At 43.3% G+C, this 17,082-nt stretch overlaps 1 protein-coding gene across 1 annotated transcript in view; it reads right to left on the bottom strand.

Moving 5' to 3' along the window:
• LOC122548889 (disintegrin and metalloproteinase domain-containing protein 19) overlaps positions 1–9,780 on the bottom strand; it is a 33,203-nt gene extending 23,423 nt beyond the window's left edge. Inside the window, exons 1-4 of the mRNA XM_043688243.1 lie at positions 9,719–9,780; positions 8,114–8,306; positions 6,953–7,030; positions 1,505–1,619 (exon numbers count right to left, since the gene is read on the bottom strand). Coding sequence (XP_043544178.1) covers positions 1,505–1,619; positions 6,953–7,030; positions 8,114–8,306; positions 9,719–9,780 — 448 coding nt within the window. The remainder of the gene's footprint in view (positions 1–1,504; positions 1,620–6,952; positions 7,031–8,113; positions 8,307–9,718) is intronic.
• Positions 9,781–17,082: the final 7,302 nt, after the last annotated feature.

Below are 17,082 nucleotides of genomic sequence, written 5' to 3'. Positions count from 1 at the left end.
GATAGTGAAGAAGGTGTTTGGTATGCTTTCCTTTATTGGTCAGAGTATTGAATACAGGAGTTAGGAGGTCATGTTGCAGCTGTACAGGACATTGGTTAGGCCACTGTTGGAATATTGCATGCAAGTCTGGTCTTCTTCCTATCGGAAAGAAGCTGTGAAGCTTAAAAGGGTTCAGAAAAGATTTAGAAGGATATTGCCAGGGTTGGAGGATCTGAGCTACAGGGAGAGGCTGAACAGGCTGGGGCTGTTTTCCCTGGAGCATCGGAGGCTGAGGGGTGACCTTATAGAGGTTTACAAAATTATGAGGGGCATGGATAGGATAAATAGGCAAATTCTTTTCCCTGGGGTCGGGGAGTCCAGAACGAGAGGGTATATGTTTAGGGTGAGAGGGGAAAGATATAAAAAAGACCTACGGGCAACTTTTTCACACAGAGGGTGGTGCGTGTATGGAATGAATTGCCAGAGGAAGTGGTAGAGGCTGGTACAATTGCAACATTTGTGAGGCAGTTGGATGCGTATATGAATAGGAAGAGTTTGGAGGGATATGGGCCGGGTGCTGGCATGTGGGACTAGATTGGATTGGGATATCTGGTCGGCATGGACAGTTTGGACCGAAGGGTCTATTTCCAGGCTGTACATCTCTATGACTGTATGACTCTATATCCTCTTGTCCACAACATTCTGTCGTCAGTGCACTCACATAAATCAAAACGTCAACATCTGTAACATCTGGACCATCGGTTATCCCTACAGACCCACAGGATTTTCTATTTTCACGACACATCCTGCATTGCTGACCTTCCTGTTATTTTTTTGTTTTTTTTTGTCTATTGAGCAGTTTATTTACTGTTGAGCTGTCATTAACATCAAGCCAAATCTGTCATTACAGGACAATTTCAACTACACAAGCTAAGTACTAAACAGTTCAGTCACACCTTCCTGTTTTTTTTTTTCTTTTTTTTTGACAAACACTGCCCTTCACATCAAGGGACAGTGCTGTGTGATCAAAACAGTGAAGGGGAGGGTAGGGACTAAATCAAAATAGAGTTGGAGGGAGAAATGATGCACTCCACTCCCTGCGGCGCCCACCTCTCCCTGAACAACTCCAGGGTGTTGGTGGACACCGCGTGCTCCTTCTCCAAGGACACCCGGGCCCTAACGTAACCTTCCTGTTTATATCTGTCAGCCAGGGCTTTGTGATTGGACCAGATTAGCAGCCGCAATCAGGGAACCCTTATTCTATGCTGTCCACCCAGCTGACTGCGTTACAGTCACTACCACCTAGCTGACCATATTATAGTCACTACAATGCCAATGCTGAGGGAGGCTTTTCCATGCAGAACTACTGAGGTGCACAATCAGAACTGATTTAACCGATTGTGAAAAATGATTGGTATGGTGAAGCAACCTGATTTTGAGGACACATACTGGTGACGAACACAGAAAGAAAACACCAAGAAAAGTGACCAAAAGCCTCAGCACAATAAAAAACTGAAAAGATTACCTGAGAGTGTGCTCACCATAGGACCACTGTCAATACTGCCACCAGGACCCTTGGTTTTACAAAATGGAGGACCCCAGTCAACATCACAGTGACAGTTACCTTTGTTGTTGCAAACCTGAAACAATGAAAAATTTTAAAATCACCTGGAAAATGGTGTCCAGTTTAAATCCAAATATGAACTGCAGTCATATCTATAGTTGTCAGAGGACAGTCTACAGAACTGCAGATTCCTTCAGGCAAGCCACTGGCTAACATCCATCCACTATATTCATCCACTGTGAACATTGTTCATGGGAGGATGCATGCTTTCATAAACAGGGGTAAAATGTGGCTATTTCATGCAGGTGGGAACTCTGCAGACAAAAACAGAGAAATTGCGTTTTTCACCATCAGCATTTGCAGGTAAGGTTGATGCTGTAATAATATGAGATTTTTCTTTCGTAAAAGTCTGTACAATGTGTTAGTGTGCTGGGAAATTAAAAGGACAGAACCAAGTGAGAAGTAAATGGAAATAATCCAGACTAAGGTAGGCAGATTCACATGTGAAAGCTTGTGGATGGTTGTATTTATTGAAGCAAATATGCAATGTTCCTTTAAAGGACATGCTGAAGATGTTATCGCCCTGTTACAGCATGTGTGTGAATGGTATGAAGATCTCACAAGGTCATAGAGTCATGCAGCTTCGAAACAGATCCTTCAATCCAGTCACTCCACACTGACCATATTCCCAAACTAAACTAGTCCCACATGCCTGCATTTAGCCCATACCACTCTAAACCTTTCCTACTCCTGAATTTGTCAGAATCTTTTTTTTAAATATTGTAACTACCTGCATCCACCATTTCTTCTCATTGTTAAATTCACAGCCAATCCACCCTCTGTGTGAAAAAAACTACCTCTCAGGTCCCAAAAAAGATCTTTCTCCTTTCACCGTAAAAATATGCCCTCTGGTTTTCAACTCCACCACCTGAGGAAAAAGACATTTGCTGTTCAGCATATATATACTCCTTATGATTTTATAAATCTTGATAAGGTCGCCCTTCAACCTCTTATGCTCCCGTGAAAAAAGTCCCAGCCTATCCAGCCTCTCCCTATAACACAAATTTTAGGCTGTATGCCTCTATTTATAAATGCAAGGATCCAATAAACCTTCTTTACAACTGTTTCAACTTGCCTGGCAACCTTCAGAGAATCATACACGTGAACCTTGAGGTCCTTCTGCTCCTGTAGTCCCCTCAAAGTTGTAACATTGAGCCTGTATTGACTTGCTGCACTTCTTCTACCTCACATTTCTCTGCATTGAAATTCATCTGCCAGGTGTCTGCACATTTGGCCAACTTGTCAGTGTCCCTCTGAAGTCACTCAGCAACATCCTCACAATTTACTATTCTCCCGAGCTTAGTATCATCTATAGATTTCAAGATTCTTTCCTCAACGCCATCTCCAAATTGTTTTCATAAATCAGAAGAAGCAAAGGTCCTGAAGAAGGGCTTATGCCCGAAACGTCGATTCTCCTGTTCCCTGGATGCTGCCTGACCTGCTGCGCTGTTCCAGCAACACATTTTCAGCTCTGATCTCCAGCATCTGCAGACCTCACTTTCTTCCCAACACCGATCTCTCAGGAACACTATTTTCAACTACATTCTAATCTGAGAAATGACCATCTACATCTAACCTCTGTTTCCGATCAAACAAAAACTCAGAAATTGCTGGAAAAACTCAACAGGTCTGACAGGTGTGGCTCCGTATCAAAATGCATAATACAACTGAGCAGAGTCAGTATGGCTTCATGAAGGGAAAACTATGCCTGACAAACTAACAAGAATTTGTGGCAAAATTAACAGGCAGCATAAATAAAAGTGAAGCAATGGATGTAATAAATTTAGACTTTCAGACAGCATGTAATAAGGTAGCACACATTAGGCTAATTAATAAGATAACAGTGCATGGTATTGGAGGCAGTATAATGGCATAATAGAAGATTAGCTATGTAACAGAAGACAGACAGACTCTTCATGATGCTGTGCTGATTCAGTGACCATATTATGTATTTGTAAATTGTCTACTCTGACACTCTTAATTTTCTAATTTTATTTCCCCAGCCTTTTCTCTGCGAGGGGCCCATGTTCACTTTGGTTTCTCTTTCCATTGTTATATATTTATAGAAGCTCTTATTGTCAGTCTTGATATTACTTGTAAATTTTGGTGAGTGTCTACCTATACCAGATGGACTTCAATGGTTCAATGGTGTACTTTTCCAGCATCATACTTTTTGACTCTGATGTCTAGCATCTGCAGTCCTCACTTTCTCCTTGTTTTTCTCATGGCAGAGGAGTTTGAGGAGACATTATGTTATTCCCTTTCCCTCTCCTGATGCTCACCCACCTCCCCTTATCCTGTAACTTAGGTGTGACTACCTCCCTACAACTCCTCTTTTTCACCCAGTCAGCCTCCAGAATGATCCAAAGTTCATCCAGCTCTAGCTCCAGTTCCCTAACGCAGTCTGTGAGGAGCTGGAGTGGGGCGCACTTCTCCCAATGAAGTCAGCAGGGACACCATTGGTGACCCTTACCCCCCACATCCTGCAAGAGGAATACGTAACTGCCCTAACCTAACCTCCATCCCCTCTGCTCTAAATTGCCAAAAGAGATAAAAAGAAACCTTACCTCACCAACCCTCCACTTTTTTTTTGGTTAGAGGAGGATGTAGTGTCTCACGTTCAGCCAAAGCCCAAAGATATCAGCTCACATTCCCAGCAGTCCCTGCATCCACGTCCACTCCTGTTGAGTCTTTGCGCTGCCTATTCACGACGTATATATTGAACAGGAAAATTTACCTTCCCGGCAGTCCCCTGGTTCGCATTCTCACTGCTCCCACTGCTGCTGCAAATGGTGAGCCTGTCGACCGGTCCCTTAAGGTAGTTGGACAGTGGGTAGGTGAAGTGTTTAAGAAGACCATGGTATGCTTGCCATCTTTAGTCGAAGCATAGAATTTAAGAAAAGAGTGATGATGCTGGAAAGATATCAAATTATGGTAAAGCTACAGCTAGAGTGTTGTGTGTTGCTCTGGAATCCACATTATTGGAGGGACGTGATTGTGCTGGAGAGAAAGCAAAGAACATTTACAAGAATGTTGCCTGGGCTGGTGTGTGTTAGTTATGACTGGACAGTCTGGAGTTGTTTTTTTCTGGAGTAGAGGACACTGAGGGGGACATGATTGAGATATATAAAATTATGAGGGGCATAGATAGAGTTGAATGAAATAACGCTTCCCCCTTGATAAAGGGATTAATGACCACTGGACGTAGATTGAAGATAACTTGCAGGAGATTTTGAGGTGATATGTATGTTAAAACTGGGCTTAGAATAATTAGGTGGTTGTTTTTGAGCCGTGGAGCCTCCATGGGCTAGAGGTCCTTTTTCTGTACACTATGACTTGGGTAGCACCGCTTACATGATTCTTCATAGCAACTGATTCACGAGAAGGGTTTCTCTTCTGCCCCTGCAGGGTAGATGATGGCCTCATGGTCTTCTCTCTGGACTGTTAATCCAGAGACCCAGGTAATGTTCTGTGGATGCAGAATTAAATCCTGCCACCGCATAGGGTTCCATAAAATTCAATACAGATGTGGAATTTGAAATCTAATGATGACCATGAAAACATTATCATTTGTTGCAAAAAAATCAACTGTTTCACAAATGTCCTAGAGGGTAGGAAACTGCCTTCCTTACCTTATCTGGCCTACAGGTGACTCCAGACCATGCAGCAAGGTGGTTGAATCTTAACTGCCCTCGAGCCAATCAGCGAAGGGCAATAAATGCTGACCTAGATAGCGACACCCTCATCCCATAACTGAGTAACTTTTTTAAAAACCTGCTATCCCAATGGCATGTTTTCCACTGAGATATACTATTACCCTCATATAGACACCATAACTAGATCCATTCTGTAACTCTGCCGATCTCTACCCTTGCCCACCTTTGCTGCTACACACTTCATCCAGACCACTGTGGGCGGCACGGTGGCACAGTGATTAGCACTGTCTGCCTCACAGCGCCAGAGACTCGGGTTCAATTCCCGGCTCAGGCGACTGACCGTGTGGAGTTAGCACATTCTCCCTGTGTCTGCGTGGGTTTCCTCCGGGTGCTCCGGTTTCCTCCCACAGTCCAAAGATGTGCAGGTCAGGTGTAATTGGCCATGCTATATTGCCCATAGTGTTAGGTAAAAGGGTAAACGTAGGAGTATGGGTGGGTTGCGCTTCGGCGGGTCGGTGTGGACTTGTTGGGCCGAAGGGCCTGTTTCCACGCTGTAAGTAATCTAATTTAAAAAACCATCCTGATCATGACACTCAATTCCGCCAATTCACTCCCATCTCATCCTGCACAATCTACCCTCTGGAAACTTGAGATAATCCAAAACTCTGTTCCTGTACTCCAAATGGGGCCTAACCAGAGCTTTATAAAGTCTTAGTCTTTATAAAGTCATATAGACACCATCACTAGATCCATTCTGTAACTCTGCCGATCTCTACCCTTGCCCACCTTTGCTGCTACAAACTTCATCCAGACCACTGTGGGCGGCACGGTGGCACAGTGATTAGCACTGTCTGCCTCACAGCGCCAGAGACCCGGGTTCACTTCCCGGCTCAGGCGACTGACCGTGTGGAGTTAGCACATTCTCCCTGTGTCTGCGTGGGTTTCCTCCAGGTGCTCTGGTTTCCTCCCACAGTCCAAAGATGTGCAGGTTAGGTGAATTGGCCATGGTATATTGCCCATAGTGTTAGGTAAAAGGGTAAACGTAGGAGTATGAGTGGGTTGCGCTTCGGCAGGTCGGTGTGGACTTGTTGGGCCGAAGGGCCTGTTTCCACGCTGTAAGTAATCTAATCTAAAAAACCATCCTGACCACGACACTCAATTCCGCCAATTCACTCCCATCTCATCCTGCACAATCTACCCTCTGGAAACTTGAGATAATCCAAAACACTGTTCCTGTTCTATCTCTAAAAACATTTTGTTTGTGTAGATTACCCTCTGCTTGTTGGCTCCAATTGAAGGAAATGTTGATATTAAATTTCAATCTTTGTCTTCACATCTATCCTTGGCCCACCTCTCCTGTATCATTATATTCTTTTCCAGCTCAAATTCTCTGAGACATCATTAAAACACTAATTCTGGTCTTGTATTATCTGTAATTTTCATTGGTTCACCAGTATTGGCATTTTTGCAATTGTCCGAGGCCTTGAGGTCTGGATTCACTGCCACTCAATCATTCTTTCTCTTTTTCCTTTCAGGCACTGTGGTCCAAATTGTATTGATAGCACTCTTGTGAAGTGCCTTAGGATATTTACTCCATTAAACGAATTATATCAATGCAGTTGATGCAGTTATCCCAATCAACCCCCAAAACATTAATCAGTCTAACAAGGAATAAGAGAAATTAACTTCATACCCCTTTTTTATTGCAGGCGTTGTCACATTCCTTTACTTTAAAGACAGCCACATCCTTACATTGTGCATTATGACACAGCTGTTAAATAGAAAATAAACAATGGTTGTCAACGCAGTGTCAATGTGATAAAGTTTCAAAAATGAGCCATCTGCATTGTCGAACACTAAAACCCAGTCAAGCTCATAACCATGAAAACGAGAAGCAAGAAATGGTCAAAGGGTTCCTCTGGGCTCTTGCATATCCCAAAACATCAGAGCTCTGCATCCAACTCAACTCCACTTTACTGCACCAACCCACTTTGCATCAGCTGATTCCTTTAGGTTTCAAAAATCTACTGAGCTCATCTTGAATATTCTCAAAGTCTGTGCTTCCTTTGCACTTTGTGGTAGAATATTACAAAGATTCAAAATCTTTGTGTGCAGAAATATTCTTTCATATCAGACTGAAATGTCTGTCCCTGATCAGGAGACTGTGATCCGAAATGCATGCCGTGTGGAATACATTGTCAAATTTTCAAAGACTTGGAAAAATTTAGTGGGATTGCCTCTAATTCCGTAACCCACTGAACTGAGAACTCCTGAGAAATGCTGCTAGCCGAGATATGACTTGGTGAATCTGCAATTGTTTGTTTTTGTGAAATTCATGTTGGAATGGCAGTTTGGCCAGCTTGGTCAGAGTGAAAAAGTGTGGTGCTGGAAGAGCACAGCCAGTCAGGCAGCATCCAAGGAGCAGGAGAGTCGATGTTTCAAGCGTAATCTGTTCATCAGGAATGACTCTCCTGCTCCTCAGATGCTGCCTGACCTACTGTACTTTTCCAGCACCACACTCTTCGATTCTGATCTCCAGCTTCTGCAGTCCTCACTTTCTCCCAGCTTGGTCAGATTTGTGCAATGACAAAAACACACAAAATACATGATGGGGAAAGTTAGAGGCAATGAAGAGCAGAGCGGAGAGGTTTTGCAGGAGGACAAATGTTGAATAATGGAGAGATAACAGCAGTGTGAAGGAGATGATATGGCTTTGCCAATTGCATCATCAGGGAAATTAGCAGAGACTCAACAGTGGGATGAAAGAAATGCTATGAGAGCAAAGGGGGGGAGGGGGGGTCTACCAATTATCAAAGAGTTTGATTTACTTTTATGTTAACTGTGAATGTCTTACCTTGTTGTTGCTACACTTGGTTCCATCATAAACTAAGTCTGGAGTGCTGGCATCAGCTAAGTCAGAAACAATCCCTCTGCAATTATATGTCACACCCTTAAATTTGACAGTACTGACAACAATTTTCACCTGTCCACCTCGGATTGGAAATGCACTCCCACCTTCGCACTGGATTTTCCCACAAAGTGTATTCCTGTAAGGCAGACATAAATAACTTGGAGCTTCTACGTTCTCAATTTTATGTCGTCTGTTGTCATTTTACATTAGCTTATCAGAGATGAACATCTTTGGCAATGCCTAATATTTATTGTCAATCTCTAACTGCTCTCGACAAGGTGGTAGTGTGCAGCGTTGCTGAGCTTCTGAAATTCTAATAGTGCTAATAACGAGGGAATTCCAGAGTTTTGACCAAAATCAATGAAGGAAGGTCAAAGTAGTTCCATTTCAGGAAGGTGTGTGATTTGGAGAGCGTAATGATTCTAACAAGGTCAGCCAGATGGACATCATAGAATGTCAATTCCCTGATTGGTGCTGCTAATTTGACCCAATCAGGGAGGCCTGGTTGCAGTCAAAAAAACGTAGTTATTCACTGGCCACTCGGGTGTTTCTTTTCTTCCTTGTGGTGGGAATTGAATAAAGATTCCTGCACCTTGTGTCTTTCACTGTGTCTCACACCTGCACACACGCAAAGTGGGTGCTGGGGAAGAAATAAGCACGACCGCAATTAGGTGGTAGTGTGGGGGTAATAAGAAAGAAAAAAAACAGGAGTGTTGCTCCTCGAAAAAAATAAAAAACAATAATCAGGAGTGTCAGAGGTTAAAGAAAAAAATGTAGTTATGTTAGAGCCCGGGTGTCTCTGGAGAAGGAGTCCCACCAGACCGAAATTGAAAATGGCAACTCACAGGCCAGTATCCAGGAGAGTGCACATCCTGGAAAGTTTACCTGCATCTTATTCAGAACAGTTAAATTGCTCAGCAATGTCCAAATCAGAGCAAATCAAACTAAAACGTCTGATTAAATGCTGACCCAGTTTTCATGGCAATAGTTACCGGTGCAGTCATTTCAATGATCGCTGAAGAAGTCTCTAAAAATACTTGCTCTCAACTCAAACTCTTAACAGCAAACTGAGAACCTAGAGCGGGGAATCTTTTAGATTTATGGGTACAACTTTGGTTCCGGTGTCTTATGGGAAGCAGCTGGTTCAATGACCATTAATTGTCATAAAAGCCTCAGGCCGAAGCTTGATGAGGCAAAATGTTTGAGTAAAGTTCAGCTAGATTAGTTCAATATTTTTCCATGAGAAAATGGCTGCCTGAGTGAAGCCCTAATTAATACCCAGAGGTTTTCAGGAAGGTCTATCAAAGGAAGCTAGGCCACCTTCCATGTTGAGCAGCAAGCAAATCCATGATTCTGTAAGGCCTGTCCAGTGCCATTTTCCTTATGAGCAAAGTAGAGGCAGAAGTCAGACGGCTGGAAAGCAAAGATCTCATCTTTGTGCGGAATGGGCAGCACCGATTGTGAAGGCCAACAGGTCAGTTCCCCTTTGTAGGATTTTAAACATGCAGCAAACCACTTTTTGCAGCTGGATAAATTACCAACACTTACATAGAGGATTTATTTGCATAGCCGGTGGGGGACTGTCTTTCATGAATCTGGTTGCGAGCCATGTGGACTTGCAATTATGGTTACATGATTAAAAATCACACAACACCAGGTTGTAGTTCAGCAGGTTTAATTGGGAGCACACTAGCTTTCGGAGCGCCGCTCCTTCATCAGGTGATATTGGAGGACACAATTGTAAGGCACAGGATTTATAGCAAGAATTTACAGTGTGATGTGTAACTGAAATTATACAGTGGTCCAGGTCATTCGACCTCGGACCTTCGGGTGACCATCCTCCAAGGAGGACATTGGGTCAGGCAGCAGCGAAAAGTGGCCGAGCAGAGACTGATAGCTAAGTTCAGTGCACATAGGGAGGGCCTCAACCTGGACCTTGGGTCCATGTCACATTACAGGTGACCACCATTGCACTATACACACACACAGACACTCCTACACTCACACACACAACACAGGCACTCCAATACACACGGACATACATATACACAGACACACACACACTCACACAGGCATCCTCTCAGAGACTTAGACCACTCTACGCTCATGCACACACATATACACTCTCTCTCACAGACACTCACAACCCCCTACCCCAGACATGCACACACACTCACACATGCACCCCCCTCACACTCTATACTCATATATACACTCTCTCTCACACCACACATATATTTTGTGGGGTGAATTTGTACTTGCAGAGTTACATTGTACTTTGCTCAAAAACTGCATGAATTCATGTAAAACTCCGTTATCTCACTTTTTAGATTAGAATCAATCTAAACATCATGGCATAGACAGAGAACACAGGGGGCTAACACCTTCAACATATTGTCTAGCTAACATCAATTGTTACAGCTAACCTGAGAATGCAACTTTTAAAAAAAGGTTTTGTGATTTACACATGAAAGAAGTAGAACTATCATGTTATTCAAACAGATGAAAGAACTCAACAGACAATCAAGGTATTTTTCAATGTATAATTTCAGTTACATCACACTGTAAATTCTTGCTATAAATCCTATGCCTTACAATTGTGTCCTCCACTATCAGCTGATGAAGGAGCGGCGCTCCGAAAGCTAGTGTGCTTCCAATTAAACCTGCTGAACTATAACCTGGTGTTGTGTGATTTTTAACTTTGAGGAGAAAGTGAGGTCTGCAGATGCTGGAGATCAGAGCTGAAAATGTGTTGCTGGAAAAGCGCAGCAGGTCAGGCAGCATCCAAGGAGCAGGAGAATCGACGTTTCGGGCATAAGCCCTTCTTGTGATTTTTAACTTTGTACACCCTAGTCCAACACTGGCAACTCCAAATCATGGTTACATGAGGATTTCCAGAAGTAGTCCACAATTAAAATCCGTAAAGAGACTGCCTTTTGGGTATTGTCAGCCTGTGCAATTTTTGAGCAGACAATGGAGAACACTTGGCAAGGTCTTCATTCATCTGGATGACATGCTAATAACAGGGAAGTTCAATTAGGAGCACTTACAGAACTTGGACGTACTCCTGAGACATTTTTCCCTAGCAGGCGAAAGTGAGGACTACAGATGCTGGAGATTACACGTGCCAGATTAGAGTGGTGCTGGAAAAGCACAGCAGGTCAGTCAGCACCCAAGGAGCAGGAAAACCGACCTTTTGGGCAAGAGCCCTTCATCAGGAATCTTTTTCCCTGGCAGGTATATGCCTTAGAAGGAAGAAATCTGTGTTCCAGGCACCCCAAATGACCTATTTAGGCTACAGAGTTGACAAGAGTGGATTACACTCTTTATGGATAAAGTGAGACCGATGAACGGTGCCCAGCTCCCATGAATGTACCAGAGCTTAGGACTTTCCTTTGAACCTGAATTATTATGGAAAGTTCATGCATAATCTAGCCTCCATTTAGCCATCTTTGCATCAACCCTTAAAAAAGGGTCAGCCTTGGAAATGATCACTTTTGAAAGCCATAGCTTTCAGGGAAGTGAAGAAACAGCTATCACCTTCGAAGGTGGCGACACATTATGATCCCAACCGAGATCTGGTATTGACCTTTGGCAGAGGATAATATTAGCTCATAGGTAACCCAATGGAATGGAATGCCCAACAGCGTATGCATCCAGCAATTTGTGTAACACAAAGTGTAAATATGCCCAGAAAGATAACGATGATTTGGCAGTTATATAAGTAGTCAGATAATTTCACCAATACCTTTGCGGATATCATTGGATCAACAGAATTGGCCAGATGTGACAGCTATATGACTGGAAATACGACAGTTTGAGTACTTTAGATGGGACAGTTTTTGTCCAATGTGTGCAGGAGTGATTCCAGACATAGTATATAGACAGGCCAACAAGGGCAAGTCCACATTGGATTTGGTACTAGGTAATGAACCGGGTCAGGTTTTTGATTTGGAGGTAGGTGAGCACTTTGGTGATTAGATTAGATTAGATTCCCTACAGTGTGGAAACAGGCCCTTCAGCCCAACAAGTCCACACTAAACCTCCGAAGAGTAACCCACCCAGTCTCATTTCCCTTTGACTAATGCACTTAACATTATGGGCAACTTAGCATGGCCAATTCACCAGATCTGCACACCTTTGGACTTTGGGAGGAAACCGGTGCGCCCAGAGGAAACCCGCACAGGCAAGGGGAGAATGTGCAAACTCCACACAGACAACCGTCTGAGGCTGGAATCGAACCTGTGACCCTGGTGCTGTGAGGCAGCAGTGCTAATCACTGAGCCACTATGCTGCCCTGATAGTGACCATTATTCAGTTATCTTTACTTTAGTGATGGAAAGGATAGTATATATCGCAGGGCAAAGAGTTATAGCTGGGGGAAAGGCAATTACGGTGCAATTAGGCAAGATTTAGGATGTCTCGGATGGGGAAGGAAACTGCAATTGAAATGTGAAGCTTATTCAATGACCAGCTACTGTGTGTCCTTGATAAGCATGCATTAATCAGGCAGGGAGGAAATGGTCGAGCAAGGGAGCTGTGGTTTAATAAAGAAGTTGAATCTCTCTTCAAGAGAAAGATAAAGGCTTATGTTAGGATGAGATGTGTAAGGCTCAGTTCGGGCGCCTGAAAGTTACAAGTTAGGCAGGAAGGATCTAAAGAGAGAGCTCAGAAGAGCAGGAGGGGACATGAGAATTTGTTGACAGGTAGGATCAAGGAAAACCCTAAAGCTTTGTATAGGTATATCAGGAATAAAAGAATTATGAATAAAAGAATTAGTGTGCTGCTGGAAAAGCACAGCAGGTCAGGCAGCATTCGAGGAGCAGGAAAATCCTGATGAAGGATCACTCGAATCTTGACTCTAATCTCCAGCATCTGCAGTACTCACTTTGGCCAAGAGTAAGATTAGAGTCAATCAAAGATAGCAGTGGGAAGTTGTGCATGGAGTCAGAGGAGGTAGGGGAAGCGCAAAATGAATATCTTCAGTATTCAACATTGGGAAAACAAATATTGTTGAGGATAATACTGAGATACAGGCCACTAGACTAGATGGGATTGAGATGCACAAGGAGGAGGTGTTAGCAATTCTGGAAAGTGTGAAAATAGATAAGTCCCCTGGGCTGGATGGGATTTATCCTGGATTGTCTGGGAAGCCAGGGAGGAGATTGCAGAGCCTTTGACTTTGATCTTTATGTTGTCATTGACTATAGGAATTGTACCAGAAGACTGGAGAATAGCAAATGTTATCCCCTTGTTCTCGAATGGCTGTATAGGCAATCCTGCTAATTATAGACCAGTGAGCTTCCTTTGGTTGTGGGTAAAATGTTGGAAAGAGGTATAAGAGACAGGATTTATAATTATCAAGCAAGGAATAGGGATTAGGGTTAGGGATTAGGGATACTCAACACGGTTTGATAAAGGCCGACAAGAGGGGAGGCCACACTGGATCTGGTACTTGGTAATGAACCAGGCCAGGTGTTTGATTTAGTGGTAGGTGAGCACTTTGGAGAGAGGTATATAATTCAGTTATGTTTAGTTTAGCGATAGAAAGGGATAGGTACATGCCATACGGCAAGAGTTATAAAAATACGGGGTAGACCATTTAGGACAGAGCTCAGGAGAAACTTCTTCACCCAGAGAGTGGTGGCTGTGTGGAATGCTCTGCCACAGGGGGCAGTGGAGGCCCACTCTCTGGATTCATTTAAGAAGGAGTTGGATAGAGCTCTCAAAGATAGTGGAATCAAGGGTTATGGAGATAAGGCAGGAACAGGATACTGATTAGGAATGATCAGTCATGATTATATTGAATGGCGGTGCAGGCTCAAAGGGCTGAATGGCCTATTCCTACACCTATTGTCTATTGTCTATAATTATACTGCAATTAGGCAAGACTAAGGAGGTATAGAATGAGGCAGCTAAATGCAAGGGACAGGGACAATCGAAATGTGGAGCTAGTTTAAGGGAAAATATTGTGTCTTTGATAGGTATGTCCCTGTCAGGCAAGGAGGAAGTGATAAGGTAAGGGAACTATAGTTTACTAAAGAAATTGTATCTCCTGTTAAGTGGAAGAAGGAGGCTTACGGACATTGAAGTGAGATGATTCAGCTAAGGTGATGAAGAGTTAGAGTAGCAGGAAGGATTTAAAGAGAGAGTTAAGAGCATGGAAGGGACATGAGCAGTCTTTAGCAGATAGAATAAAGGAGAACCCGAAAGCTTTCTATAGGTATGTGAGGGATAAAAGGATGATGAGGGTAGGAATAGGGACAGTCAAAGACAGAAGTGTGAAGCTGTATGTAGACGCTATGGAGATCGGAGAGGTGCGAAACAAATATTTCTCTTTTGTTTTCATTCAGGAAAAGGAGAATATTGTAGAGGAGAAGACTGAGATATGGGCTATTGGGCTTGAAAGGATTGACATTAGTAAGGAGGAGATGTTATCAATTTTAGAAGGTGTGAAAGTAGATAAGTCTCTTGGCTGGATGGGATTTCCCAAAAATTCTCTGGGAAACTAGGAAGGAGATGGCTGAGCCTTTGGCTTTGATCTTTGAGTCATCTATAGGTTTAGTATCAGAGGACTGGAGGATTGCAAGTGTTGTGCCCTTGTTCAAGAAGGACAGTAGAAATAACCCAGGTAATTAAAGACCAGTGAGCCTTACGTCTGTTGTAGGAAAAGTTTTGGAAAGGATTATCAGAGATAGGATTGATAATCATCTAGCAAGTAACAATTTAATTGGAAATAGTCAACATGGATTCATGTTATGTCTCACAAACCTCATTGGGTTTGAGAAGGTGACCAAACATATGGATGAGGGTAGGGCAGTTGATGTGGTGTACATGGACTTCAGCAAAGCCTTTGATAAGGAACAACATGGTAGGCTACTGAAGAAAACGCAAAGGCATGGGACCGAAGGTAATTTAGCAGTTTGGATTAGAAACTGACTTTCTGAAAGTAGGCAACGAGTGGTGATTGTTGGAAAATATTCAGTCTGGAGTCCGGTTACTAGTGGTGTGCAAGAAGGATCTGTTTTGGGACCACTGCTGTTTGTCATTTTTACAAACAACTTGGACGCAGGCATAGGTGGGTGGATTACTAAGTTTGCAGATGGCACTAAAGTCGCTGGAGTGGTGGACAGTGTGGAAGAATGTTGCAGGTTGCAGGAAAATTTGGATAAACTTCAGAATTGGGCTGAAAGGTGGCAAATGCAGTTTCAATGCAGTTAAATGTGAGGTGATTCACTTTGGGAAGAATAACAGGAAGGCAGAGTACTGGGTCAGTGGAAAGATTCTTAGTAGTGTGGATGTGCAGAGGGATCTTGCAGTCCATGTACATAGATCCCTGAAAGTTGCCACCAGGTTGATAGTGCTATTATGAAGGCATACAGTGTGTAAGATTTTATTAGTAGAGGGATTGAGTTCTGGAGCCGTGATGCGGCCTCACGTGGAGTATTGTGTGCAGTTTTGGTTGCCTCATTACAGGAAGGATGGGGAAGCTTTGGAAAAGGTGCAGAGGAGATTTACCAGGATGTTGCCTGGTGTGAAGCAAAGATCTGATGAGGAAAGACTGAGAGCCCTGAGTCTGTTCTCATTGGAGAGAAGAAGGCTAAGAGGGAAATTAAGAGAGACATACAAGATGATTAGATAGGGTGGACGGTGAAAATCTTTTTCTGAGGATGATGACATTGGCTTGTACGAAGAGGCACAGCTGAAAATTGAGGGGTGATAGATTTAAGACAGATGTTAGAGGCAGGTCCTTCACTCAGAGAGTGGTAAGGGTGTGGAATGCCCTACCTGCCAATGTAGTTAACTCAGCCACATTAGGGGCATTTAAACAGTCCTTAGATAAGCACATGGACGATGATGGGATAGGGTAGGGTGATGGGCTTAGATTGGTTCACAGGTCGGCGCAACATCGAGGGCTGAAGGACCTGTTCTGTGCTGTATTGTTCTATGTTCTATGTTTTGTGAAGGGACAGTCATGCCTCACAAACCTTATTGAGTTCTTTGAGAAGGTGACCAAACAGGTGGATGAGGGTAAATCAGTTGATGTGGTGTATATGGATTTCAGTAAGGCATTTGAAAAGGTTTCCCACAGTAGGTATTGCACAAAATACGGAGGCATGGGATTGAGGGTGATTTAATGGTTTGAATCAGAAATTGGCTAGCTGAAAGTAGACAGAGGATGGTGATTGATGGGAAATGTTCATCCTGGAAATCAGTTGCTAGTAATGTAGCGCAAGGATCTGTTTTGGGGCCACTGCTGTTTGTCATTTTTATAAATGACTTGAATAAGAGACGAGAGGATGGTTTAGTAAATTTGTGGATGACACTAAAGTTGGTGGAGTTATAGACAGTACAGAGGATGTTGTAGGTTTAGGGACAAAGATAGGCAGCAGAGCTGGGCTGAGAGGTGGCAAATGGAATGTGGAAATGGTGTGAGGTGATTCACTTTAGAAGGAGCAACAGGAATAAAGAGTACTGGGCTAATGGTCAGAGCAGGGAAATCTCGGTGTCCATGTGCATACATCCCTGAAGGGTGCCACCAAGGTTAATTGGGCTGTTAAGAAGGCATATGGTGTGTTAGCTTTTATTGGTAGAGGGATTGAGTTTCGGAGCCACAAGGTTATGTTGCAGCTCGACAAAGTTCTGGTGCAGCTGCACTTGGAGTATTGCATACAGTTCCGGTCACCGAATTATAGGAAGGATATGGAGGCATTGGAAAGTATTCAGATGTTGCTGAGATGTTGCCTAGTTTGGAGAGAAGGCCTTATGAGGAAATACTGATGGACTTGAGGCTGTTTTCATTTGAGAGAAGATGGTTGAGTAGTGACTTAATTGAGATGTATGTTAATCAGATGGTCAGATCGGATGGGCAGTGAGAGCCTTTTTCCTCAGATGGTGATGGCCAGCAAGAG

This window comes from Chiloscyllium plagiosum, chromosome 1 (assembly GCF_004010195.1).
Source record: "Chiloscyllium plagiosum isolate BGI_BamShark_2017 chromosome 1, ASM401019v2, whole genome shotgun sequence".
Classification (NCBI taxonomy): Eukaryota; Metazoa; Chordata; class Chondrichthyes; order Orectolobiformes; family Hemiscylliidae; genus Chiloscyllium; species Chiloscyllium plagiosum.
The sequence above is the reverse complement of the archived record's forward strand: the minus strand, read 5'-3'. Positions and strand labels throughout refer to the sequence as shown.